Below are 27,767 nucleotides of genomic sequence, written 5' to 3' on the forward strand. Positions count from 1 at the left end.
CCCATTCCAAATAAGTTCTCAACACTGGCGTCAACAACGACCAAAAATGTGAAGGAATGAACCACTCACTTGTAACAGGCAGATGTTGTAAATTGTCCCTACAGTGCAATGTTCTGTTTGTTATAACTGATCAGCTTCCGTGTGATCGGTGCCAATGGCAGCGAGCCTAAACTCACATAGGTTTGAGAATTCAATAATGTCACTGCAGCACCTGTGTTGACCTGTAGCTGGAGCACTTGTTGAAAAACACTTAACTCAATAAACAACTTGGGAGATGTCACAAGCTTTGGAGTCACACTGTTTACGTGCATGTTTACATCCTGAGCAACCTTCAGCAAACAACACACAGAGGCGGTGTGGCCTTTCTTCTGGCAAGCATTACAAGTTGCCCAGCACTTAGAGCTTGCCGAACATTCATGTTTGACAAAACAGAAAGGACAAGACAGAAATAGAGAATACTGATGCTGGCACTGTGGTGCTTGTGGCTGTTGGGCCAGCCTTGGTCTATCCAGCACTGGGCTTGCATGTTTACTGCCATCACTGCCACTTACTTGTGCAAGCTTTCCATCAGCCTCCTGGACACATCTTGTGACACTACAGTCACATCACCCCATGCTTCAATTTGGTCAACCTGCCCAAGAAAGTTCAAAATATTGTCCTAGTTGCAAAATTTCTGCCATTGGGAGAGGGGGGGGGGGGGGAGGATGTTAGGTTGTTAGGTGGAATCCACAAGAGGAAGAAGGCTTTGCACAAATTCGAGTCTGTCACACCAAAAGCCAAAAATTTCATAAGTTTCTCAATCCTCAGCTGAACCATCAGAGAGGAAAAGTGGTTGGATGGATTGTGGAATGGAACCCTGTTTGTTCATGGAAGCTGACAAAGTGGTCACTGCCTAAGTAAGCTGTTAAATCAGGGCCGGTAGCATGGTGTTCATTATGACAAACCTAATGAAACTGCACTTGAGGTAGCATGCACGGAAACTGTTCCATCCTCACCACAAATCATGTAGTAACCAAGTAATATATGAAGTCAATCCAAGTAACACAAACATGGTTTTATTCATAAACCTCTGGGCAATAACAGAAATAAGCTTCTCATGAATCCACACATTACGAGACACAGAACAACTGGTGTGAATGGTACTACTGGACAAAGAGTGGGTCAGTCAGCACTGCTCCACACATATATATGCGCGAGTCACCAGCAGATGGTGTGGCAGAGACCATACTGCATGCATACCTCTCACAGGCAGCCTCCAGCGGCCGGCCCACGCTCATACATCTGGTAGCCAATTCACACACAAATGTACGGCGACACCACTCTCAGTGCACTCACGCTCACATGGACTAGAAGCAGGATACAACAATGGTCGTGTGTGTGTTTCCTACTTTAGAAGAAGGTCTGTTGGTCAAACGCTTAAATGTATATCAGTCTTTTGTTGTGCCTGTCTGTGATTCATTGTCTCCTCTATATGGTGAATATGAAAAATCATATTTGGCACGCTAGATATCCAAGGTTGGCCACCATGTTCACAAACCAATAGACCAATTTTCTGAAACAACCCATCATTTCACACATGTCCACACTGACCTGGCAAGGCTGTTGCCTCCTCCTGAAGAATTCAGATACATCTTCACAGAAACTGACCAGTTCGCCCTTTGGGCTAATTATACTACAACTACAGACATTTCTGGAGAACCAACAGTTATGACATTCCTCATTACATGGATTGCTCAGTCCATCTACCCAGTATATTTGAAAAAGGACAGCAGTTGAAGTCTGGCCTTCTTAAAATCACTACTTATGGGGATTTCAACATCATCAACTACTAGTTAATGCCCGGCCAGCAAAGGTAGGATATAGAGCTGGCACTGGACATTCAAAGCCATGCTTACATGCCATGACACGGCCTGGACAGAAGCGCAAGACAATGATGCATCAACAGCTGAGATGTTCTATGGAGACACATTGCAGCTACCACGAGAAGTTTTTTTTTTTTTTTTTTTTTTTACACAACAAATGTCTTTGCCAATCCTACTGCAACAAGTTTAGTGTGGAATCTCAGAGTTCTGCCCGGTACTGGCATCCCCCCAAAGAGAAGCCAACATTTTCAATCATAATGGTTTGAAGAAGTGCTCACATTTTTGTTAAGGACAGGTGCTGTTCAGGCGGCATTAAAACCTCCTTACTCTAGCACCTACCAAGTTCTGAAGCATAATGAAAATGCTATAGAAATCTTATAAAATGGTAAATCTATGACAGAATCACTCAAAAGGGCGAAGCCTGGTTGCCTGTTACCAGCCAACAACCTACCAACTTGGCACACCTGTCTATAATCAACAGTTGCAATGAGAAAGGTCAATAAGCTGCCCATTTCAGTTATGGTTTCACTGCCATCATACTGTAATGGATCTGGGAGATGTTATTTTTTTACCGTATTTGTCGATACTGAATTGAAAATGTTTTCTTATATTTTTGTCAGAATTTATTATAATTTGTCTTATTATATGTTAATTTACTTCTGTTTATGAGAGTAAAAGCATATTGATTACTATTAGAAAATGTATCGAAGAATAGCAAAGAAACTGATTGTGTAAAATATCTTTGACGTTGGAGTAGTCTTTGACTATAGTCAGTCCGAGTCGGAAGCTAACTCTTGGTGTGTGTTGACGGAAGAACAATGTGAAGGTCGCAGTCATAAATAATTTTGAATTATGTTAACTATTATTTTTGTATTATCTGAAAAGAAGACACTACATTGGAAGAAACTGTATTTGAAACACCAAAATGAGAGAAACACGCTGAACCACGTCATTTTCTGCAGCCGACAACAATGCATTGTGGAATCATACTTAGACAACTGAAGCCAAGACTTATATTTGCTTGCAAACGTCTAATGGAAAAGGTACTGTCACGAAATATGGCAAATTTAAGTTTATAAAAAAAATAGTGACCATATTTTCAACTTGTGTAATAGCCGGGAAGGCATATTTCAATACCTAGAGCTGCCAGTGTCATGTCGCAAGGACATTCCCAATGAACCATGACTGCTGCCATACTATACTATGAGTTTATACTATGAGGGGCAGACAGTGAGTTTGGCACCAGTTCGCCACATTCCCCGAGCTCAGCTCTACTGCTGAAGGGGGCAGAGGCAGAGGAGGGGGGGGGGGGGATCTATGTGGCAGTAGAAGTTCATCAAATACTTCAGGAGTATTGTGTTCTTTTTAGCTAACACAGTGGATCCACTATTCCTGCCAAGCGGCACAGTTCAGTTAATCTCTGGTATGACTCTCTGCACTTCTGACTTTAGATGGATTCAATTTCAAGGCTGTTGACCACATAAAGTACCTAGGAAGTCATTTTAGTAATAACAACAGAACAGATATAGAAACAGATTCCCATTTATCAACAGTAAACAAGACACTTTTTAGTTTCATCAAAATTCTAAGAAAAAGATCACTTAGCAGTAACTTCAAAATCCGCTTATATTAATCGACCATTACACCTGTGATGCTATATGGGTGTGAAACATTAATATTTAGAAAAAAAGATGAAGAAAAATTGTTAATATTCGAAAGAAAAGTATTAAGGAAAATTTTTGGACCTGTATACGACGAAAATAACATGGAATGGAGAATAAGAAGAAATAAATAATTAAGAGGACTGTACAAACACCGTAACATCGTCGAAGTTCTCAAGAGGAGAAGATTGAATTGGGCAGGCCATATAGCAAGAATGACAGAGAATAGACTACCTAGAATGGCATTCAGCAGAACAATAGATGGAACAAGAGGAAGAGGGAGACCCAGGATCAGATGGCGGGATAACATTCGGGAGGATACAACTAGGATGAACAGCAACAGCAACTGGACAAACAGCGCATTGGACAGGCAGAAGTGGAAGAGGCTCACAGAGCAGCTGTATGGTCAATAAGGCCCTTGCCTCATGTAAAGTAAAGTAAATGACTCATGATCACTCATATACTGTGAATGCATCAATACTATTTACTTGTTTGAAGTCACAAATAAATTGTGTTCTTACTCAGAAATTCTGAATTTGTATTATTTATTGAGTTACATTAGTCACAACATCTTAGCAACAGATTCGCACTCTCATCTTACTTTATGATGTGAAAATGCTGACACTGTCAACAAGGCAGCATACAGCATGAGCATCATGGCTTCGTAACAGTCAGTACCAATAACATGGTTGAACAGTTGTCCATGAATGTACCACGGCTGGTGGTCACAGTGGCAGCATGTCCACATAAATAAATACAGATTTAATATAAAGGAGTCAAAATAAATGCAGTAAAGTGCTATTAACAGCTTAGGATTAGTATCTTATGGTCAGCTAACTGAAACGCTTTTGTAAATAGGTGTAATAAGTTATTTGGTTTTGTAAATAGGATTAATAAGTTGTTTGGAAGATTATGATAGTAAGTGAGGTGCTATTTTGTATCTAGAAAAGAAGATAACTACTCAATTTCGATTGACCAAAATTCGATTTAGTTCACTTTTTACTCACACAGGGTGGTGTCTCATTTTTGAAATTACTGAATTATGTGCAACAGTTTACTAGTGTTATAAAAGGGTACACAATGGTTTAGATGTTTATGTAGCCATAGTACTAGCAGAGGATTATCACCTAAGCCTTAATTAGCAGGGCAAAATACCTTGCAGATTTATGAAAAGAGCTTAAATACAGACAGAATGAAAATTAGTTGAGCAGGTTCAACACACTGGTTCAGATTTTTACGTAGCCATAGCACTAGCAGAGTGTTATCATGTAAGCCTTAATTAGCAAGGCAAAATACCTTGCAGATTTATGAAGAGAGCTTAATTACTGACAGAATGAAAATTAGTTGAGCAGGGTTCAACACACCTGCTCACAACTGACTGAAGGAGGGAGAGAAGACAGAAAGTTAATGTCTCATAAATAATGAGGCCACTGGAGACTGAGCAGTACCACAGTCTGGGCTAGAATATGGAGTAAAACAGACAGTTTTGCTGAAGGAACCAATCCACCATTAATCTGCAGTGATTCTGGAAAACAGATGATGATGAAAATATGGATAACTGGATGGACATTTTAATCCATCTCCTCCCAAATGTGTGACTACTATATTTAATAATACACTACGTGGTTCAGTGAGAGCTGACTAACACATCTGAATGAATGTAGTAATTACACTGTCCAGTCACATCAATGTGACCACTACTTGTCAAAAGCCTGAATAACCACCTTTTGCAACACAGACATGTGGGAAGATAATTAATGAGATCCTGGAAGGTACTGACAGGTATGTGGAGCCATGCCAACTTCAGCCATGTCACCAGATCTTGGTTGAGGATCCAGGGTGTGAACCGCCTGATTGAGGTGGTCACACAGATTCTCAATGGTTATAAATCCAGGGAGTTTGTTGGCCAGTGGAGTACGGTAAATTCATCCTTGCGCCATATGAAGAACACACGTACACTGCAAGTTGTGTGACATGTTGCACTGTCTTGCTAGTAGATGCCACTGTGGCGAGGAAAAACAAACTGCATATAGGGGTGGACATGGCCACCAAGGATAGGTGCATACTTGTTTTGCAGTGAGCACATGGTGTGTCGTGGGGTGATCACTCTGTTTTTAAAATAATTGAAAAGCCACGATCGCTTCAATATCATTTACTAGATGACCAGTTTCAGCACTCTGAAGGTGACATCATCGAATCTGAAACGTGGATTAACATTAATAAAACCATATGGACATAATGGCACGAGGCAGACCATCTGATAAAAATCATTGTCACAACCAATAAAAAATAATAAAAAACTACTCTCATGGTCGTTCTTTACATAAAATATAAAACTGAAGCTGAAACCGGTCATCTAGTAAACAATATTGAAGCGATTGTGGCTTTTCTATTATTTTAAGTGCATACTTGTGTTGATCCACTGTGCCTTCCAGAATGATGAGATCACCCAGGAACACATTCCCCAGACCACAACACTCCTTCCTTGTTTGCTTTCAGACATTTCAAACCGTACACCCCAATGGCCATTTGTTTGACGGAGCAGAAAACACAATTCATCTGAAAAGGCCACCCGTTGCCATTCAGTGGATGTCCAATTGCAGTACTAGTGTGCAGATTCCAGCCTTCATTGCTTATGAACAGCAGACAGCACGGTTACATGGATCAGACATCTGCTATGGAGGCCCATACACAGCAATGTTTACTGAATGGTTGTTGAGGATACACTGCTGGTAGTGCCTTGGTTCATCTGGGTGGTCAGTTGCTCAACAGTTGCATGTCTATTCACCTGTACACATCTCCGAAGCTGTCGTTTGGCCCTGTCATCTCTGGCCTGTGGTGCACAACAGTTGCCTTGGTGCCAGTTTTTGATACTGCCTTTTTGCCATGCACGGTATATTTTAAACACAGTAGAATGCAACAGTTTATAAACTTAGAAATTTAAGAAATCCCAATGATTATGTCCTTCTGTGCATAAGATAAATCATTCTGTTTCCACGTTATGACAATGAGTGCACTGTTTTCTGTGTCCTCTGATACGTTTTATATAACCTCCACTGCTAGTGCTACCACTAGCTGTCTGTGAGTGGTTATTGCTCATTGATATTGAACATAGGTGGTGGTCACATTAATGTGGCTGGATCATATATACAAATGTAGAAAAGTGCAATACATGAAGTTGAATTGTTTTCAGTTTCTCCAAAGCCTTTAACATAAAGCTGAATGATCTGTTGGCATTAAACAACAAACTGTACATCAAAGTGGGGTGAGTTCAAGCTGCTGCTACTGAGCCATGGTCACACCCTCAGCAACATTGGAATATAAGAATGGAGATTCTGTTACTTACCACCACAACTAACAGTTCTTGCAAGTTCCTCGATTAGTTCATGTGTTGTTAAATAGTCTTTCAGTCGTGCATTGCGTCTATATCCCCATGAATTTCTATCAATAGTCATGCAATTCTCCCATTTATGAGGCTGCAGAACTCCTGTCAAAAACAAGGCAAACAAAGAGTTACACATTTACAGACTGCAGCGTATAAAATACATTGTGTCAAAAAACCACTATGGTTTTTGAAAGTAGTCACACATGTTACTAACCAATAAAGTAATGACAAGTTAGCACTGAAAATAAAACTCCAAATCTCATAGTCACAAATAGTAAAAGTCCTATCCAAAATTCACATGACAAAAAGCAGGCAAGACAAAGTTGAAGAAATATGTTCTAATAACGAGGTGTTCAACGTAAGTAATTAACTTTTTGGATGTCTAGATGCAGCTTTTCCTTTCTATAAACAATATACATCTGAACCAAAGTGATCATCGTTACAAAAACATGTTTCTTGTATAGTGAGTATAAGAATTTTGAACTTGTTACCAGTATCTATCAGGAGCTTGAATTTTATTGTTTTGCTTAATGTCTATAAGTTGAGAGTGGCAATAAGTTTTCTTTACTGTGGCTTGAGAAGTTTTTGAAATCTCTGATTCTTCCTGTTTTCCCAGAATCTGAATAACCAGGTTCGTCTTCACTGTTACCGGCTCAGGTCTCAGGTAGATGCTCTGTTTGTTTTTTTCCTTCATGCATGAGACTGGGGCAAATGAACCAGACTATTGTTTCACTCTTATCACATAGATGCTCAAACCATAAGGGATGCTGGTGGTTTGCAATGTCGATATCAAATGAACAGTCTTGTGGTGTTTTCAGCCTGCAGGTCGGAATTTCCTCCAACGCCAAATGAGTACGGTATTACCTTTTTATTACATGGAAAAGAATGAAACCGATTTCCAACAAAAGGTTTTTGTACCAACAGAGAAAAGAGAAAGATGGGTGAGCTTTGGAGATACATGAACAAAAACCAGAAGAATTATAATGTTTGAGTTAGGTGTGGCACTGAATCTTGTACAAACTTTCTTGGAATAGGGTTAGATGATCATTTAAAACAGGAAGGTAGCTTTAAACTATTGAAAAAAGACTCAGTAAAAACTGTCTTAAAAATATGTAGAGAGATCTGTAACACTTAAACAGAGTGGCATGTTCATGATACTAAAGTGCATGGCTCTTATGGTATGGCATACTGTTCTGAGGAAATGCAAGATTCACAAAAAAATCATTTATTAGGTTGATGCATAAGAACATAGCATTTTTGTTTTGCATGTTGGTATTTCGGTTGCAATGGGTTTTTTATTTGTAGTCCATTGTTGCTATTTGAATTTACACATTGTCATTTTGCCATTTGGAGATACTGAGTGGATGCTAGAAAATGCAGGGCCAAGTGGAGGAATCAGAACATTTCCAACATGCTCTTCATTTGAGTTCAATACAGGGGAGACAGCAGCAGAGGTGACCACAAACATTTATGTTGTGTGCGTGGATAATGCCATTGGACAGGGCACGGCGAGAAAATAGTTTTCTCATTTTAAGCAGCATTGCTTTGAGACTAGTGACTCTCCACAGTTAGGAAGGTCTTTGGGGTTTGACAAATATTATTTACATGCATTAATCGACAATGATCATCACCGTAGTTGAGAACAGGCAAATGTGATGAACTGTGATCATTCCACCATTGTGTGACATCTGCATTCAATTGGAAAGGTCCAAAAATTGGGCGTACGGATACCGCATACTGTAAGCCAAAATCACAAAAATCTGGGGATGGCCACAGGTTCACATCTGCTCACTTGTCATCAGTTGGCTCGTGAATGACATCAACCATTCCTATCCTATACTGGTGATGAGAAATGGTGTCTTCATGCTGACATAAGGAAAAGAAAGGAATGGTTGAGCCCAAACAAGGCAGCAACTTCTCATACGAAGACCTGCACACATCCACAAAAGTAGTGTTATGCGTCTGGTGGAACAGCGATGATGTGCTCTACTATGAATTGCTTCCCCAAGGTGCAACCATTAACTGCTCACATTTATTGTTAACAACTCCAACATCTTGCAGACACAATCAAAGATCAACAACCAGGAAGACTGTGTGAATGATGCTACTACATGATAGCAGCCACCCACATTCTGCTACACTGACAAGAAACACTACACGGGAGTTGGGACGGGAAGTCATTCCGCGATCTTGTGTCCTCAGATTTTCACTTTTTCTGCTTTTTATCAAACGACCTTCAAGGAACTTCTTTTCCGGATGAAAGTGTGTTCCGAACATGGCTCGGTAAGTTGTTCACCTCGGTAAGTTGTTCACCTCAAAATCATGTGAGGTCTACAATTGCAGAATCAAAAGGTTACCCAACATTTGGAGACTGTTGTAAATATTGAAGAAGAATATACTATTAATGACTAAATTATCTGTTATGTGTATTTGTTATGTTAAACTTATGGAAAAGCACTATGAACTTATGTAGCAACCCAATAAAATTAAAAAATGAGCAATACAAAAAATTGAAGGGGTCATTAATTGGAAATCATCTAGGAAAGTTTTTAATTAACTTAAAATTATGACATTTGCAGGATTAAAAAGAATATTTTTTTGCCTGCTTTTCTGCTTTATTGTTTTAGTGTAGTTGAGTGTTCAGCAAGCTGTCACAATGGACCTGGTGGAGTCCAATAATGACTGTGCTGCCAAAGTTGAGTGTATGGAATGGTGCAAGGTGAGTAGGTGGAGGGAGGAAGGGATGGAGGGTGGGAGGGGGGGAGGGAGGGGGAGGGAAAAGAGAGGGATGGGTGGAGGGAGCGGGGGAGAGAGAGATGGGTGGAGGGAGGGGGGGGGGGGGGAGAGAAAGAGAGAAAGAGAGAGAGAGAGAGAGAGAGAGTGCACATGTGCATGTATGACTCTAGACTCTAGGAGTAATGAGATGCATGATCATTGCATTCTGTGTATCGTATGCCTCTTTGGAAAGTGTTTTGCCTATATCATTCTATAAAATGATCAAAGGACGTATACATATTATTATTATTGTATGATGTACCACAGGTACACTTGACTACTGTAGAAATTTAGATATTGACATTTGTTTGTTGCTTAGCTGCAGTGGATTTTTATGACAATTCAACTGGAGTGATACTGTCCAACTGTCACAACAGTTTTTCAGTGGCTTTTACATCCAACAAAAATTACTAACTCTCTCACTGTCTGCTTACGTGTGGAATATCAAGTGCATCAGAAGTATTAATCACAACCATTTTGGGCCATTTATAAGGTATATGGGATTTGAGGAAAATATTATTGAAATGGAAGAGGATGTAGATCACGATGAAATGAGAGATATGATACTGCGTGAAGAGTTTGACAGAGCACTGAAAGACCTGAGTCGAAACAAGGCCCCTGTAGTAGACAACATTCTATTAGAACTACTGGTGAGCAAGATGTATGAGACAGGCGAAATATCCTCAGACTTCAAGAAGAATATAATAATTCCAACCCCAAAGAAAGCAGGTGTTGATAGATGTGAAAATTACTGAACTATCAGTTTGATGAGTCATGGCTGCAAAATACTAATGCAAATTCTTTACAGACAAATGGAAAAACTGGTAGAAGCCGACCTCGGGGAGATCAATTTGGATTCCGTAGAAATATGGGAACACGTGAGACAATACTGACCCTACGACTTATCTTAGAAAATAGATTAAGGAAAGGCAAACCTACATTTCTAGCATTTGTAGACTTACAGAAACTTTTGACAATGTTGACTGGAGTACTCTCTTTCAAATTCTGAAGGTGGCAGGGGTAAAATACAGGGAGTGAAAGGCTATTTACAATTTGTATGGAAACCAGATGGCAGTTAAAAGAGTTGAGGGGCATGAAAGGGAAGCAGTGGTTGGGAAGGGAGCGAGACAGGGTTGTAGCCTATCCCTGATGTTATTCAATCTGTATATTGAGCAGACAGTAAAGGAAAAAAAAGAAAAATTTGGAGTAGGTATTAAAATCCATGGAGAAGAAATAAAAACTTTGAGGTTCACCGATGACACTGTAATTCTGTCAGAGACAGCAAAGGACCTGGAAGAGCAGCTGAACGGAATGGACAGTGTCTTGAAAGATATAAGATAAACATCAACAGAAGCAAAACGAGGATAATGGAATGTAGTCAAATTAAATTAGGTGATGCTGAGGGAAAGGAAATTTGATTAAGAAATGAGACACTTAAAGTAGTAAAGGAGTTTTGCTATTTGGCAAGCAAAATAACTGATGATTGCTGAAGTAGAGAGGATACAAAATGTAGACTGGCAATGGCAAGGAAAGCGTTTCTGAAGAAGAGAAATTTTTTTAACATCGAGTATAGATTTAAGTGTCAGTAAGTCGTTTCTGAAAGTATTTGTATGGAGTGTAGCCATGTATGGAAGTGAAACATGGACGATAAATAGTTTAGACAAGAAGAGAATAGAAGCTTTCGAAATGCGGTGCTACAAAAGAATGCTGAAGATTAGATTGGTAGATCACATAACTAATGAGAAGGTATTGAATAGAATTGGGGAGAAGAGAAATTTGTGGCACAACTTGACTAGAAGAAGGGATCGGTTGGTAGGACATTTTCTGAGGCATCAAGGGATCACCAATTTAGTAATGGAGGGCAGCGTGGAGGGTAAAAATCATACAGGGAGGCAGAGATGAATACACTAAGCAGATTCAGAATGATGTAGGTTACAGCAGGTACTGGGAGATGAAGAAGCTTGCACAGGATAGAGTAGCATGGAGATGATGTTCCAGTTACATGAAATGTGCCAAATGGTAAAGTACACTGATAAAATTGTGCACATATTTACACAGTGCTTCATACAGACCAATTTTTCACAATTACATATATCATTACAAAAGTTATTACTTAAATATCATTGATTACAGGTCAGCTGTTACTAGCAGTACAGCAATACTTTACCAGGATCATAGCGGTCTGAACATGTATAAAAATCTCCATGCTTGCATGTAACACCTTTTCCCCAACGGTCATTTACAACAACAGTATCCTTGACAGGACTCTCATTATACAACCAGGCAAGAAAATCCCGTGAAGTCCAATATGTATCACCTGCTTCCCAGTCTCCATCTGACCATATAACTTCAGGCTTGTAGTTTTGTACCTGTTTAAGTACAATATGCCAGTTAATACACAGCTCCAAACAAAGGGTGCATACATAGCAAAGAATTAATTGGCAGATGATGATAGGCAAAAGTATTCACTGTAAAAAGATCAGACACAGACAACAAACATGTATGAATGTTTCAGACACAGGCTCTATCTAGAATTGGTTATTATGTAAAACATCATGTGTTTACCAGTACAACAAAATTCAGCCTAACACCGCTTTAACATCAATGTCATCCATTTACATACATTTTACAAGGCACATTAAAAATACAAAATTTGGTTAATATGCTCCATTATATGGAGTAATGCTATGTCTGTTGGCTTACTTAATTGAAAATTTCAACCGCTGATGTAGATGCAGAACAGATACTTTGAATATTGCAGTGTTTTAGCGGCTGTTCCATGATCGGTGCATGAAATATTTGGAGTCTATAAAAAGACCACTAGAGGTGAAAGATTATACTTGACAACTACGGCATTTTATGAATAATTCACAATTCACACAGAGTATTGTGCCTAATGGTTGCTGGATACAGGCTCCAGATTTCCACATCTGAAATTTTCGAACATACTCAGATTCACTTGGCCTACTGCGTATTGCCTCACATACTTCCATGATCCATCATGTTGTATCATTGGAGGTTTTATTTAAGCTGTAGACATGAAATAACCTCATGAAAAGAAGGCCATTAGGGAGGCCAGGCATGGGTTGATGTACATCTATCCACTGAATAATGTAATGTGCATTAAGGTGCACACAGGCAAAAAAATTGTTATGTTGACAGGCACAATTGCTCATACTTTAGGCAAACAGTGGTATACCACTTACAACAAACAGCACGTGGCTTTCAAGATGCAGTTTAAAGAGACATAAAAACCAAACAGTGTCCATAAATGGGCTTCTTCTTTTACCTCAGCATTCATTGCAGCAATGTCAGGGCCACTGCTGCAATGCAGAGCATCAACTCTGTTTATTCACCTGGATGTCTCACCTAGGATATGGAGGCAGCTTTGCCAGTGGCAGTTGTGTGCAGTCGACACACCCAACTACAAACTGTGGCTCATGGAGGCAGTGATGACACCTGACAGCTGGGTTTACATGCTCTCCTCAGTTGCTACAGGTGGCTGGGTACATTGGTGAAAATAGCTAGCATCATACAAGGGCTAGAAGCTGAGCTAGCATGTTGCAGCCATCTGGTTTAGAGCCAAGTGGAAGGCTTAAACCAGATGCTCAAATGATCGTGTTCCAATCTTAGATGCAGATTTCACAGCCTTTGGTATTGTGTGGATAATTGTAGAGCCACTCATAATAGTTCAGGACTTGATTACATGGAGAAAATGGTAACTGTGGAAGCAGAGTACATTCAGTAAACATATATGGGTTTTTCAGGATAGAGAAATCCATCCACTGGCTTGTAATCTGTGCTGTGATTTCAGAGAGGGGAGAACATCAGTCCCAACAATTTAAAGGTAGTAACTTTCATCATCACAGATCAGAGAAAGAAATAGTGAATACAGTATTAGCTAACTGCCTGGACTTTCATGAAAAAGTCCCAGAACAAGCCTTACTTATAATGGTAATAGTGACCACTTAATACTAGAGGCAGAAACCTGGCTGAAACCAGATATTAATAGCAATGAAATTATAAATTTCAATTGGAATGTATCTTACAAAGATAGACCGAATGCTGGTGTGCTGGAGCAGTGTTTACAGCTATAAATTATACAATAATATCTAGTGAGGTTAATACATACTTTAAATGCTAAAAAATGTGAGTGCAGATAAGTGTTAAAGATGAACAAAACATGGTAGTTGTATGATTGTATAAAACCATATTCAGGAACAGTAGTGGTAGATAGGAAATCACGAAATTGTTCTAAATACCTTGTCTGAAAATTATCTTGAGCAGTTCATCATATAAATGACTTGTGAAGATAGCACATTAGATCTCTGGGTTACAAACAGGCCTGAACTTTTCAATTCAGTTAATGTAGAACAGGAAATCGGTGGTCATAAGGCTATTATAGCATCACTGAAGATGGGGGTGTATAGGAATGTAGAAAAGGTACAAAGATATATGTGTTTAATGATTGAAACACATTTCAAATTACCTGAGTGACCAATTTGAAGCACTCATATCTCAGACTGAAAATGTTGGGTATCTATGGACTAAGCTCAAGAGCACTGTACAATATGCCTTAAACAAATGTGTGCCAAACAAAGCTTTGAGAGGTGAAAAGGACTCACCATGGTTTGACAGCAGATTAGAAAGCTGTTTTGAAAGCAAAGAGACCTTCACTGCAGATTTAAACATAGCCAAAGCCTAACAGACAAACACAAACTGAACAAAACCAAAATCAGCACAAGGAGAGCCATGCATGAAGCATTCAATACATTCAAATATAAAATTATATCTACTAAGAAGTTTTAATCTTATGTTAAATTAGCGAAGCTATCTGTCCAGACCCTCGGTGACCACAGTGGCAATGAATGAAGGATGACAGAGAGAAGGATGAAGTACTAAATTCCTTTTTTCAAACTTATTTCACTGAAGGAGCTCACGCTGTGATTCCTGCTTTAAACCATTGTATTAAACTAAATGACAACAGGGTAGAAAATTAACTGAAATCATTCAACATAAGAAAGGCTAATGGACCTGATGGGATACCTATAAGGTTCTAAATGGTTCAAATGGCTCTGAGCACTATGGGACTTAACATCTGAGGTCATCAGTCCCCTAGAACTTAGAACTACTTAAACCTAACCAACCTAAGGACATCACACACATTCATGGCCAAGGCAGGATTTGAACCTGTGACCATAGCAATCACGCGGTTCCGGACTGAAGCGCCTAGAACTGCTTGGCCACAGTGGCCGGCTATAAGATTCCACATCAATTATGCAAATGAACTCTCTTCCTGCAGTAGAGTACTGTATATCACTGGAGGAACTAGATGTTACAGTGATTTAAAAATTTTACAAGTCATATCCATATTCTGGGAAGGTCCTTGAACAGACACACAAAACTAGAGGCCTACGCTGTTATTGAATAATTCTAAAATCGCAGCCTGTAGTGAAACCATATTCCCCATAAAAAATTAAACTACATTAAATTTTCTACAAAAAGGTCCTATTCATATTTTCTACAAGACAAACATTGTATCTTTATTCCTACACATCCTCAACACCTTCTCTCCCATCTGATTCAGTTGGTCCTCCACAACCCAGTGTGCCACCTTCCTGGATGTTGATGTCCTCCTCTCTGATGGCTTCATCCACACCTCTGTCCACATTAAACCCACCAACCACCAACATTATCTGTACTTTAAGAGCTGTCACCTATTCCACACCAAAAAGTCCCTCCCATGGAGCCAGGTCATCTGGGGATGGTACACTTGCAGTAAAAAGAACTCTCTTGCCCAGTATGCTGAGGGTCTCTTGAAGGCCGTTCCAGACAGGCACTAACCCCTAGACCTAGTCTGCACACAGATCTCCCGTGCCATTTACCCTCACACCCCCAATCCTCCCACTACCCCCTAAGAACCAGCCACAGAGGAGCGCCCCCTTCGTCAATACCACCCTGGACTGAAACCACTGAACCACATCCTTCGCTAGAGCTCTTATTACCTATCATCGTGCCCTGAAATGAGGGACATCCTACGTGGGATCCTTCCCACCCCTCTGAAAGTGGTATCCCGTTGCCCACCCAACCTCCACAACATCTTAGTCCATCCTGATGGACTAGGATGGCACAGGTCATCCCCGTTTTCAAGAGGGGACGTCGAACAGATGCGCAGAACTATAGACCTATATCTCTAACGTCGATCAGTTGTAGAATTTTGGAACACGTATTATGTTCGAGTATAATGACTTTTCTGGAGACTAGAAATCTACTCTGTAGGAATTAGCATGGGTTTTGAAAAAGACGATCGTTTGAAACTCAGCTCGCGCTATTCGCCCACGAGACTCAGAGAGCCAGAGACACAGGTTCCCAGGTAGATGCTGTGTTTCTTGACTTCCGCAAGGCGTTCGATACAGTTCCCCACAGTCATTTGATGAACAAAGTAAGAGCATATGGACTATCAGACCAATTGTGTGATTGGATTGAAGAGTTCCTAGATAACAGAACGCAGCATGTCATTCTCAATGGAGAGAAGTCTTCCATAGTAGGTAGACAAGTGTAATGCGCTGCAAATACATAGAAAGAAAGATCCTTTATCATTTAGCTACAATATAGCAGGTCAGCAACTGGAAGCAGTTAATTCCATAAATTATCTGGGAGTAGGCATTAGGAGTGATTTAAAATGGAATGATCATATAAAGTTGATCGTCGGTAAAGCAGATGCCAGACTGAGATTCATTGGAAGAATCCTAAGGAAAGGCAATCCGAAAACAAAGGAAGTAGGTTACAGTACGCTTGTTCGCCCACTGCTTGAATATTGCTCACCAGTGTGGGATCCATACCAGATAGGGTTGATAGAAGAGATAGAGAAGATCCAACGGAGAGCAGCGCGCTTTGTTACAGAATCATTTATTAATTGTGCAAGTGTTACAGAGATGACAGATAAACTCCAGTGGAAGACTTTGCAGGAGAGACACTCAGTAGCTCAGTACGGGCTTTTGTTGAAGTTTCGAGAACATACCTTCACCGAGGAGTCAAGCAGTATATTGCTCCCTCCTACGTATATCTCGTGAAGAGACCATGAGGATAAAATCAGAGAGATTAGAGCCCACACAGAGGCATACCGACAATTTTTCTTTCCACGAACAATACGAGACTGGAATAGAAAGGAAAACCGATAGAGGTACTCAAAGTACCTCCCGCCACACACCGTCAGGTGGCTTGTGGAGTATGGATGTAGATGTAGATGTAGATGTAGAATTCCTTGTCACAAGGATCAAACCCTTGTCGAAGACTTAGGTACAACACCTATCCCATCTACCAACCCAGCATTTCCTGTTTCAGTCCTGTCACAGACTTATCCTATCACATCAGAGGCGGGCAACTGTAAAAGCAGCAATATCATATACCAGCTCTGTGCCAATCACTGCACAGCTTTTTATATTGGTTTGACTACCAACCAGCTGTCCACCAGTAGACCACCCTGTAGCACAACATGCAGCTGAACACAACATGCTTGATTTCAATGGATGCCTCACTACTCATGCCATCCAGATCCTCCCCTCAACCACCAGCTTTTCAGAACCGCACAGATGGGAGTTATCCTTACAACACATTCTCCACTCCTGAAATTCTCCTGGCCTCAACCTTTGGTAGCATAGTGTCCCCATACCCTCCACCCAACAGTTTTCAACCCCTCTGTCCTATCACCTCCTCCCAATTGTTGTCTTCCACCCTCTTTGTGTGACACCCTCTGCCAACAAACCTGCCCATCTTTCTCCTTCCTCACTCCTCTCCTTTTTCACTCCTCGCTCCCCTCCCCCTCCTCACTGCCCCACAGCCTCCTAACACTGTGCTTGTTGAATGTCTAGTCTCTGCACACTCCGTTAGACAGTGCTCTTCTCTGCCTCCACCTGTACACTGGTAACCCTTCCTCTTTCGCTCCTTTTCCAGACTGCTGCTTCCAGTCTACATGACAGCTGAATTCTGGTCCAAGCTGCAGGAGATGGCAATCATGTGTGCATGAGGTGTGTGCTTGCTAGCATGAATGAGTGTGTGTGTGCATTTCTCTTTCTTCTTCTTACAAAGGCTTTGGCCAAAAGCTAGTGTGTAAGGTGTCTTTTAGTTGTGACTATAAGCAGCTTAACGCATCATCTTTATGGTAAATAGCAATCTATCTAATCCTTACATTGTTGACTTGCAGCCCAGAGTTTCCATTGTTTGATTGGAGGAATAGTATGCATGCAGAAAATGAGAGAATATTGAAAATCTCACACACCGCACATGCGCGGTAGCTTAGGTGGCTTTTGTAGGTCAATTTACAGTAGTTTCAAATTTTTCATCTTGACTCTCTCTGCATCACTGTAGAACAATGCAGACAATGAATATTTACACACCATATATTCCTCCGTTGGAATCAACACAGATTGCACAAACAACCATCTTGTGAAATCTGGCTCACTCTGTTCGTCCACAAGACTCAGAGGGAAGTAGATACTGCTATCTAGATTGATGTTGTGTTCCTTGACTTCAAGACAGTATTTGATAGAGTTTAACATTGTTCACTAATGAACAAAATCTGAGCATACAAAATATCAGACCAGCTGTGTCAATGGATTGAAGTGTTCCAAGCAAACAGAACACAACATGTCATTCTTGAAGGCAAGAGATCTTCAGACGTAAAAATAACTTCAGAAGTCTCCCAAGGAGTATTACAGGGATAGTACTGTATACAATATAAATAAATAACTTACTGCATAAGCTGGCACAATATTGTTAGCACATGATACTGTTGTATAAAGAGAAACCACAAAACAATAAAATTATAATGAAATGCAACAATGTAGGAAAAGTCATAGTGCTACTTACTGCAAAGAAGACAATCAGTTGCAGACAAGCACAATAAAAAGACTCTTACATAAAGCTTTCAGCCACAGGTTTCATCAGCAAAAGAGAAAAACACACCATTCATACACACAAGCAAGCACACCTCATGCACATATGACTGCCAATACTGGCAGTGCAGGCCGGTATGCAGCTATCACATAAGAAGCAAGCAGCAATCCGGAGAGGGAGGCGGGGCAGAAGGGGAAGGGATAGTAGTGTACGGGTGGGGGGAGGGACAAAGGCTGTCTGGCACAGTGTGCAGGGACTAGAATGCCAACATACACAGTGTCAAGAGGTTGTGGGGAAGGGAGATGGGGAAAAAAGGAACGAAGGCACACAAAGAGGGTGGGAGACAAGAAGGGGGAGAAGATGGTAGGACAGACCGGGTGGAAACTCTTGGGTGGAGGGTGTGGGGACAGTATGTTACCGTAGGTTGTGGCTGGGATACTTATGGGAGCGGAAAACGTGTTGTAAGGATAACATCCATCCACACAGTTCACAAAAGCTGGTTGTGGAGGAGAGGATCTACATGGCTTGGGTAGTGAAGCAGCCATTGTAATCAAGCATGATATGTTCAGCTGTATGTTGTGTCCCAGAGTGATCTACTTTGCTCTTGGTCACATTTTGGTAGTGGTCAGTCACACTGCTCAACAGCTGGTTGGCAGTCATACCAACGTAAAAATCTGTGGAATGGCTGCAGGGCGGCTGGTAAATGACATGATTGCTTTCACAGGTGGCCTGGCCCATGATGGGTAGGATAAACCTGTGACAGGATAGGAAGTGGAAGTGCTGTGTAGGTGGATTGGGCCAACCTTGCACCTGGGTCTTCCACAGGGATATGATCCTTGTGACATGGGGTTGAGATTGGAAGTGGCATAGGGATGGACTAGGATGTTGTGGAGATTGGGTGGATTAAAGAATACCACTTTGGGATGGGAGGGGTGGATCTCGGGTCAAAGGTCCCTCATTTCAGGGCATGATGATAGGTAATCAAAGTCCTGATGAAGGATGTAGTTCAGTTGTTCCAGTCCACTGTGGTACTGGGTGATGAAGGGTGATTGCTGGTTCTCGGTGGTAGTGGGAGGATTGGGGACTAGGTCTGGGTGATAGTGCCTGTATGTTAAGGTCTTGGTGAGATTCTCAGCATAATGAGCTGGGAAGTTCTCATCATTTCAGATACGCCATCTTGATGTGGCCAGGCTGTATGGGAGTGATTTTTTGGTGTGAAAAGGATGACAGCTGTCATAGTGCAGCTATTGGTGGTTGGTGTGTTTAATGTCGACAGAGGTGAGGATGGAGCCATCTGAGAGGATGAGGTCTCCTCTAGATGGTGCATAAACAGATTGACATAGGAAGTTGTGTTGACATCTGGGATGGGGTCACTCTGGCAGAGTTTATATATGGAGTTATATAATTGGTGGTGGCCTTCTGCCTGGTGTTCACTGCAATTCATAACAACAGTGGTGGAACTTTCGTCTGTAGGCAGGATGATTAGCTCAAGATTTGTTTTGAGATTGTGTATGGCTGTTCTTTCACCAACTGAAAGGCTGGCGGTCTGAGGTAGGGACCTGGGGAAGGATGGTGTGGGTACATGGGAGATAAGGAATTCCTGGAGGGTGATGAGTAGGTGGTTAGATTGAAGGGGAGGAGGATCACAGTTTGCATGATGGTAGGAACTGGAAGAGGCTTGGTTCAGTGCTGGAATTAGATTGTTTTTGGTTGGATGAATTGACTGCAAAGAAGAGCTTCCATTGCAGGGATCTGAAGAGGGAGTGTAGGTCTTTGAAAAGTCCAGCACGGTTAAATTTGGGTGTAGGGCAGAAGGTCAGACATGGATTCAGTAAATGAATGCAGAAAGACAACTGCAATGAATGCAGTGATGTCTTACTGGATCACTGGAAAAACTCACAAAGTGGTTTCAAACACTTTCCAGCAGGAAACTCATGGTAGCTGCCATCTGTGACTGAATAGAAATTTTGCTAGTGGAGTTCTTGGAGAGAAATGCCACCATTAATGTTGAAAGTTACTATAACTCACTAACAGGCAATTCGAAACAAACACCATGGTACGCTGAGCTCTAGAATCATTTTCCTGCATGGCATTTGCTGCTTGCATACAACGTGACACACTACAACCAAACTGCAAGAGTTCAAATGAAATTACTGGATCACCCTCCCGAGAGCCCTGATTTGGTGGCTAGCAATTATCATCTTTTCAAATACATGAAGAAGTGGCTAGTTCGAAGCACACTGGCGATGAATAGTTGAAAAATGGCATCATATTTTGGCTTCAGTTGAAAGCAGCAGAATTCTACAGTTAAATAATTTCACAGCTCTTCAGACGCTACAAAAAATGTCTCAATGTGGCTGGAAATTACATGGCAAAATAAATTAGACGATGTATTTTCATTTCTTCTTCTTCTTCTTCTTCTTTTTCTTGGGCCTTTGTCCTGCATAAGCACAAGGTTAGCCTGGCTATTAACAGATTTGGCAAGGTTATTTCAAGAGGTGGCCAGATGCCCTTCCTGTCACCACCCCTTTTACTCCTCAGGACAGAACATGTATACCTTAACTGTCTGCACATAATCTCAGTCATGTGAAAATGAGTGAGAGTTTTCTAATTGTTTGCAAGTCAAGCAACTGAGGCAGGACTCGGGTATCAGCCTGGCATTCACGCAGTGAGGTGATGGGAACCGCCTAAAACCCACATCCAGGCTGGCCAGCACACTGACCTTTGTCATTAGTCCATTGGGCAGATTTAATCCAGGTCTGATGCACCTCCCCATCACAGAGGCGGTGCTTTAGCACACACTGCTATCTGGGCACATCGAGTATGTACTTTCAAAGTATTGTAATAAAAATTCTTTTTTTTCAATGAAACGGAAGGTATTTTATGGATAGCTCTTGTAGTATTTACTAAAGCAATGATAAATTGAATGATACACAAAAGGAAACAGGACACCAGAAAATCATCAAAGAAAAGATGAAAAAGGAAATGCAAGAAAGACAGAAGAGACATGGTGGTACAGTTAAAGTCCTTATATTTTGGGAAAGAGGTATAGTCCTTGTAAACACTAACAAGAGATCTAAGAAGATCGTGAATGAAAACAAAAAATCTCTCCTTGAATATCATAGTCCTTTTTGTGGTGTAACTGTAACCACATGCAAACTTATATCAACTGCTTTAGTCCAGATTCAAGAGGGTATTTGGTGAAGAAACATAGTTTAAATAAAAAAGTACAGTCTCAGCAGTGAGAGTTAAATACATAGGGGAACAGTTGTGTGACTATTACACAGCATGGCTGCCATGCTCCTCCAACTATCAAATCGTTTACTTCCCTATATAATCATTCATCCCTCCACTCTTCTCCGTACATCCCTTTACAATAGAGAAGATAGGGAGTCCATGTTTCTGTGAGTGGTACACAGTACTGCTGCTGTGTGTCCCCAGCTTTCAAATGGTTTGATTCCTCTGTACCCAAAGAGGGGAAATAATCTTTGTTTTTTGTTATGAGAAAAGGATTGGTAAGAAGAAGAACACAGATGTATGCAGCTTGAGTTAATGGAATTTTAGTACATTTTGAAGGGAAAGTGAAACAGGTCTCACTATTTTCAATTAAAGTTATTTAAATGCATTATACATCACCTAGAAGAATAAAACCCAGGTAAATAAAATGGCTGCAAGAATTTGGATAATGGCAAGAAATAAATTTTGCAACAAGATAGTATCCAGTAATATGTCCAGTGCAAAGGTAAAATGTGTGTATACAACTAGAGGTGCAAAAGGACTGTTCATGAAAACTGTGGAACATACTAGCATTATGAGATGAGTAAAACATTGATGTCAATGTTTCCAAGGAATTCTGAGGTAGATAAGGACTGCCAGACACAAGTTAAGTTAGGATTTTGCAGTAACAGACATGAGAGAGGGCCTTGTTATTAGTATTTAGGGGTTACTTCATAATCTCGACCAATGCACTCAAATACATATCAGCTCGTGAGCACAATTATTTCCACAGACTTCACAAATGCTGGACAACAAAACTATTTAAATAAAAATTTGTATCCATACATCAGCTAAGTCCAGTACAGTAAGAATATAATGTTGAAAGGTAAGTGAACTGGATGGAAAAGAACAAATTGAAATCATGGCTACACAAGTTACAGAGAAAAGAACAACTTAACATGTATCCTTGAATGAACACAGCAGTTAAAGTTTCTAATTGGAAATAACAGTAATGTTCCACAGAGGTGACAACTTTGGCATTAAAGGTGAAATGCATGAAACATAAAAAAGTTCTGAGATTTGAAAGACATACATAATGTATGGGTGCAGTTTGGAAAATGCTGGCAATATGAAGTTTCTGATACACTGGGAAGCAGAAAAATTATTATAAAATTGTTTAGGAAAATGAACAACAAAATACTGAGCAAATAATACAAAGGTACCAGAGGAAAGGGAGGAATTTAACATTACATTAACTTAAAATCTAAACCACTTTTCATAATTCAACATAAAGCAATAATAAACTGCAACAACAAAACAACATCAGTCTCAAAACTCGTCATTAAACGTGAACATCAAAGATAGTCCTATGAACAACTCCAAAAGCATAATACCAAATCACTTTTTTTTTAATTGTGTGTTGCTTAATTTGGGAGCTAGAGCCAAAGAAAAAGGAACACAATGACGAGAACAAATAGCCCACCTCTTGTGTGCTGAATGACACAATCTTGCTTGCTTTACTAAATGCAACATTTATTCTTTTCTTGTTATCTCACATTCACAAAAACCAAATTATAAGATTGAAAGTATGATGATAGTTTTCTTATAGACCAATCAACCCAACACAATATACATTTTTTTATGCTGTATTCAAACTTCCATATTTATATTTCCACAATTTTTTTGTTTATCAAAAAATTTAGTTAATTTAATATGCTGACAATTTGCCTTAGTGGAATACAGATAATTTATTGCAAATAGTTGTTATATTGATGACTATCAAAATGTGTGCTATGCTTACCAGCTCGTACAGCTCTGGGATGGTTTTCTGTTTCACAAAGTCTTGAGTCTTGAATCCTGAAGACTTGTCTTTCAGGTACAAAGGATTATACCATTCAAACAGGGAATGATACACACCAAACACCATTCCACCTTTCTTACGAATAGCAGTAGCAAGATCACCTTTAAAAGTAAAATGACGACTATAGAGATATTATACTGATAGTAAATGATGAAAAAACTTCTTTTTTAATGATATTTGGTGAACATTGAAAATAACTTTAGTCTGTATTTTAAGTAGTATATATGCATATGTACACTTAGTATTACAAGTACACTGGTAGAATAGGTACAGGATATACAACGGCAGAAAGCCAGGCATCAGTTCAAAGCCAAGTCATCATATGCATTGAGGAAACAAGTCTCAACAGGATCCTAACTGGAATAATATCCAAACATAAAAGTCTATCAGCCACAGGAAGATCAAGACTCCAATGTTACACATACATGCGGAAAAATTTTGAAGTCAACCTGACAACATAATTCCAAGTGAAGTCTAGAGTGAGGTGATCATTTTGGGGCAGCCCGTGAGCTAACAGATTAACCAACCATTTCTTCTACCATGACAGACACCTCTCAGTGCACCAATATTTTTCTGTAGACATGTCACCTTCAAGATGCAAGTGATAACTTTTCATGGCAGAACATGCCTGTTCATACCAAGTCTTGGGCCAGTTTGTAATAGAGAAGTGAGACCCAGTGTCACAGTCGGTGTTGCTGGGCTAGATAGGACAGTGTTCTGGTATGGGTTGGCTTTCATCTCTATGTGAGAAGGGATCACTGGCAGTAATGATCAGGCTGCAGAGAAGGCCACTAGCAATGGATGCCAGATAATTAGTCTAGATATCATACAGGCAGTGCCTAGTGTGTTGTGTCTTCTGGAAAGAGGCAATGGGTTGATGTAGGTCACAAAGGTGGATACAGCATGATTTGAGTGCTCGTGCCTGCTGTTGACATGCACTAGTGCCAGTATGGATCATCAGCATAGGATACATGTTTTGGAAAACACATGGTGAAATGAGTGGGAGAACTAGGTACATTTTAAGAATAAATCCAGACAAATGTCCCCATCAGCACAGAAACTTCTCCTGCAAGTCTATACAAGACAGAAACCATTAATAGCTACATATTTACGATTGCAACCAGTCGAATTACTGACTGGTTGTGGCCATAAACACATACAAGTAGCTACACTCTCATCAGTCACAGATGAACAAGAGCCAATTTGATTTACAGTGTAGACTACATTACACCAAGATGCATGAGACACAAGTTAGGAATCCTCCATCTGTTACATTTCCTACTCCTAAAAATAACTATATTTTTCCACACTTTTTTTTTCAGTACAGTTGCACATGTAATATGTAATATGGACATAAAAATTCCAAAATTTTATTTAGGCATAGTTCTGTTGATTCTACTGATATTCCTGATTGTGGTTGCCATTGGTTTTATGAGAAGTTCAGTTAATTAAAAGTTATAATTCATTGAAAATTATACTACAGTAAATACGAAAAAACATTTTGAGCTCAGCAGAATATGAAGTGCTGATCTCATTCATTTCAAAGCAGACATTTGACTCTTTCCAAAAACATACTTTAAATAACATGAAATTAAATAACATATAAAAATAATTACATTATGAAAAGGATAACTGCTACCCACCTTTTAGTGGAGATTCTGAGTCGCAGGTAGGCACAACAAAGAGACTGTCAGAAAGCAAGCTTTCAGCCAACAAGGTCTTCATTGGAAATAAACACACACACACACACACACACACACACACACACACACACACACACACACACACCCCTCTCAATCACATCACCATGGTCTGGGTGTTAAAACCAGGCTGTGAGCAGCAGCACATGATGAGAGAAGCAACCAAGTGGTGAGGGTAAGGAGGAGGCTGGGGTGGGGAAGGAGATAGCAGGGTAGGGGTGGAGGATGGTAAGGTGCTGCTTGTGGGAGCAAACAAGGATGAGGTGGAGGGACTGTATGGCAGCTATTTGCAGTTGGGAGGTTAGACAGAGGATGTGGGTGGGATGTGGGGAGTGTGTGTCTGTGGGGTGGGGTGGGGGGACTGAAAAGGAGAGAAGTAAAAAGACTGTGGATGTGTAGGTGGAGTAGAGGGCTGTGTGGTGTTGGAATGGGAACAGGGAAGGGACTAGAAGGGTAAGAATAATGACTAATGAAGGTTGACGCCAGGAGGCTTGTGAGAATGTAGGATATACTGCAGGGAGAGTTCCCACCTGTGCAATTCAGAAAAGCTGGCGTTGGTGGGCAGGATTCGAATGGCACAGGCTGCAAAGCAGTCACTGAAATGAAGAACATTGTTGTGGGTAGCGTGCCACACAACAGGGTGATCCAGCTGCTTCATGGCCACAGTTTGTTGCTGGCCATTCTTCTGGACAAACAGCTTGTTGGTTGTCGTGCCCATGTAGGATGCAGCACAGAGGTTGTAGCTTAGCTTGTAGATCACATGACTGGTTTCACAGGTAGCCCTGCCCTTGATCGGATAGGTGATGTTCGTGACCAGACTGGAGTAGGTGGTGGTGGGAGGACGCATGGCACAGGTCTTGCATGTAGGTCTATTACAGGGATATGAGCCATTAGGCAAGGGGTTTGGAGCAGAGGTTGTGTGAGGATGGATGAGGACATTGTTTAGGTTCGGTTGGCGGGGGAATACTACTGTGGGAGGGGTGGGAAGGATAGTGGCTATGAAATTCCTCACTTCAGGGCACGACAAGAGGTAGTCGAAGCACTTGTGGAGAATGTAATTAAGTTGCTCCAGTGCTGGGTGGTACTGAGACAGGAGGGGAATGCTGCTGTGTGACCAGATGGTGAGTGACAGGAGAGATAAGGCATGGGAGAACAGTTTTTGTACAAGTTTGGTAGAGTAATTACAGTCTGTGAAGGCCTCAGTGAGACCATTCGCATATTTCGAGAGGGACCACTTGTCACTGCAGATGCGATGGTCAAGGATGGCCAGGCTGTATGGAAGGGACTTCTTGGCATGGAAGGCAGCTGTTGAAGTGGAGATATTGCTGATGGTTGGTAGGTCTGATATGGGTGGAGGTACTGACATAGCCATCTTTGAGGTGGAGGTCCACATTGAGGAAGGTAGCTTGCTGAGTTGAGTAGGACCAGGTGAAGCAAATGGGGGAGAAGGTGTTGAGGTTCTGGATGAATGTGAATAGGATGTACTCATCCTCGACCCAGATTAGGAAGATGTCATCAATGAATCTGAACCAGGTGAGGGGTTAGGGATTCTGGGTACTTTGGAAGGATTCCAGTAGATGGCCCATGAATAAGCTGGCATAGGATGGTGCCATGTGGGTGCTCATAGCCATACCCCAGATTTGTTCTAGAATGCCTTCACAGGGGAAGTAATTCTGGGTGAGGATAAAGTTGGTCATGATGACTAGGAATGAGGTTGTAGGTTTGGAATCCGTCAGTTGTTGGGAAAGGTAGTGTTCAATAGTGGTAAGGCCATGGGCATTAGGGACATTAGTGTAAAGGAGGGGGGCATCAATAGTGATGAGCAGGGCGCCATGGGGTAAAGGAACAGGACCTGTGGGGAATCAGTGGAGGAAATGGTTGATGTATTTTATATAGGAGGGTAAATAGCAGGTAATAATGCTGAAGGTCTTGGTCTACAAGAGCAGACACTCTCTCATTGAGGGCACAGTAACTGGCCACAATGGGGCGTCGTGGGTGATTGGGTTTATGGACTTTAGGAAGCTTGTGGAAGGTATGGGTGCAGGGAGTGGTAAGGGGAGGAGAGTGATGGGATTTCAGAGAGAGGCTCTGGGTTGGGCCTAATGATTTGAGGAGAGACTGGAGATCCTGCTGGATTTCTGGAATAGGGTCACTGTGGCAGGTTTTATAGTTGGATGAATCTGACAGCTGGTGGAGCCCTGCAAGAAATCTTTGCAGTTTAGAACAACAGTGGTGGAGCCTTTGTCATCAGATACAATTTATAAGGTGGGGATCAGTTTTTAGATGGTTGATTGCAGTTCTTTCTGCAGATGTAAGGTTTGCATGTTGAAGGATTTTGGGAATGATGGTGAGGCAAGGTTTGAAGTTAAGATATTCTGGAAAGTTAACAGATGTGATTTGGGGGCAGTGGGA

General features: G+C 40.9%; 1 protein-coding gene across 1 annotated transcript in view; it reads right to left on the bottom strand.

Moving 5' to 3' along the window:
* Window positions 1–27,767, bottom strand: part of LOC126481272 (alpha-L-fucosidase-like) — a 114,222-nt gene that overhangs the window by 34,404 nt on the left and 52,051 nt on the right. Inside the window, exons 4-6 of the mRNA XM_050104897.1 lie at window positions 23,596–23,756; window positions 11,851–12,052; window positions 6,870–7,010 (exon numbers count right to left, since the gene is read on the bottom strand). Of these exons, the coding sequence (XP_049960854.1) occupies window positions 6,870–7,010; window positions 11,851–12,052; window positions 23,596–23,756 (504 nt within the window). The remainder of the gene's footprint in view (window positions 1–6,869; window positions 7,011–11,850; window positions 12,053–23,595; window positions 23,757–27,767) is intronic.

This window comes from Schistocerca serialis, chromosome 5 (genome assembly GCF_023864345.2).
Source record: "Schistocerca serialis cubense isolate TAMUIC-IGC-003099 chromosome 5, iqSchSeri2.2, whole genome shotgun sequence".
Lineage (NCBI taxonomy): Eukaryota > Metazoa > Arthropoda > Insecta > Orthoptera > Acrididae > Schistocerca > Schistocerca serialis.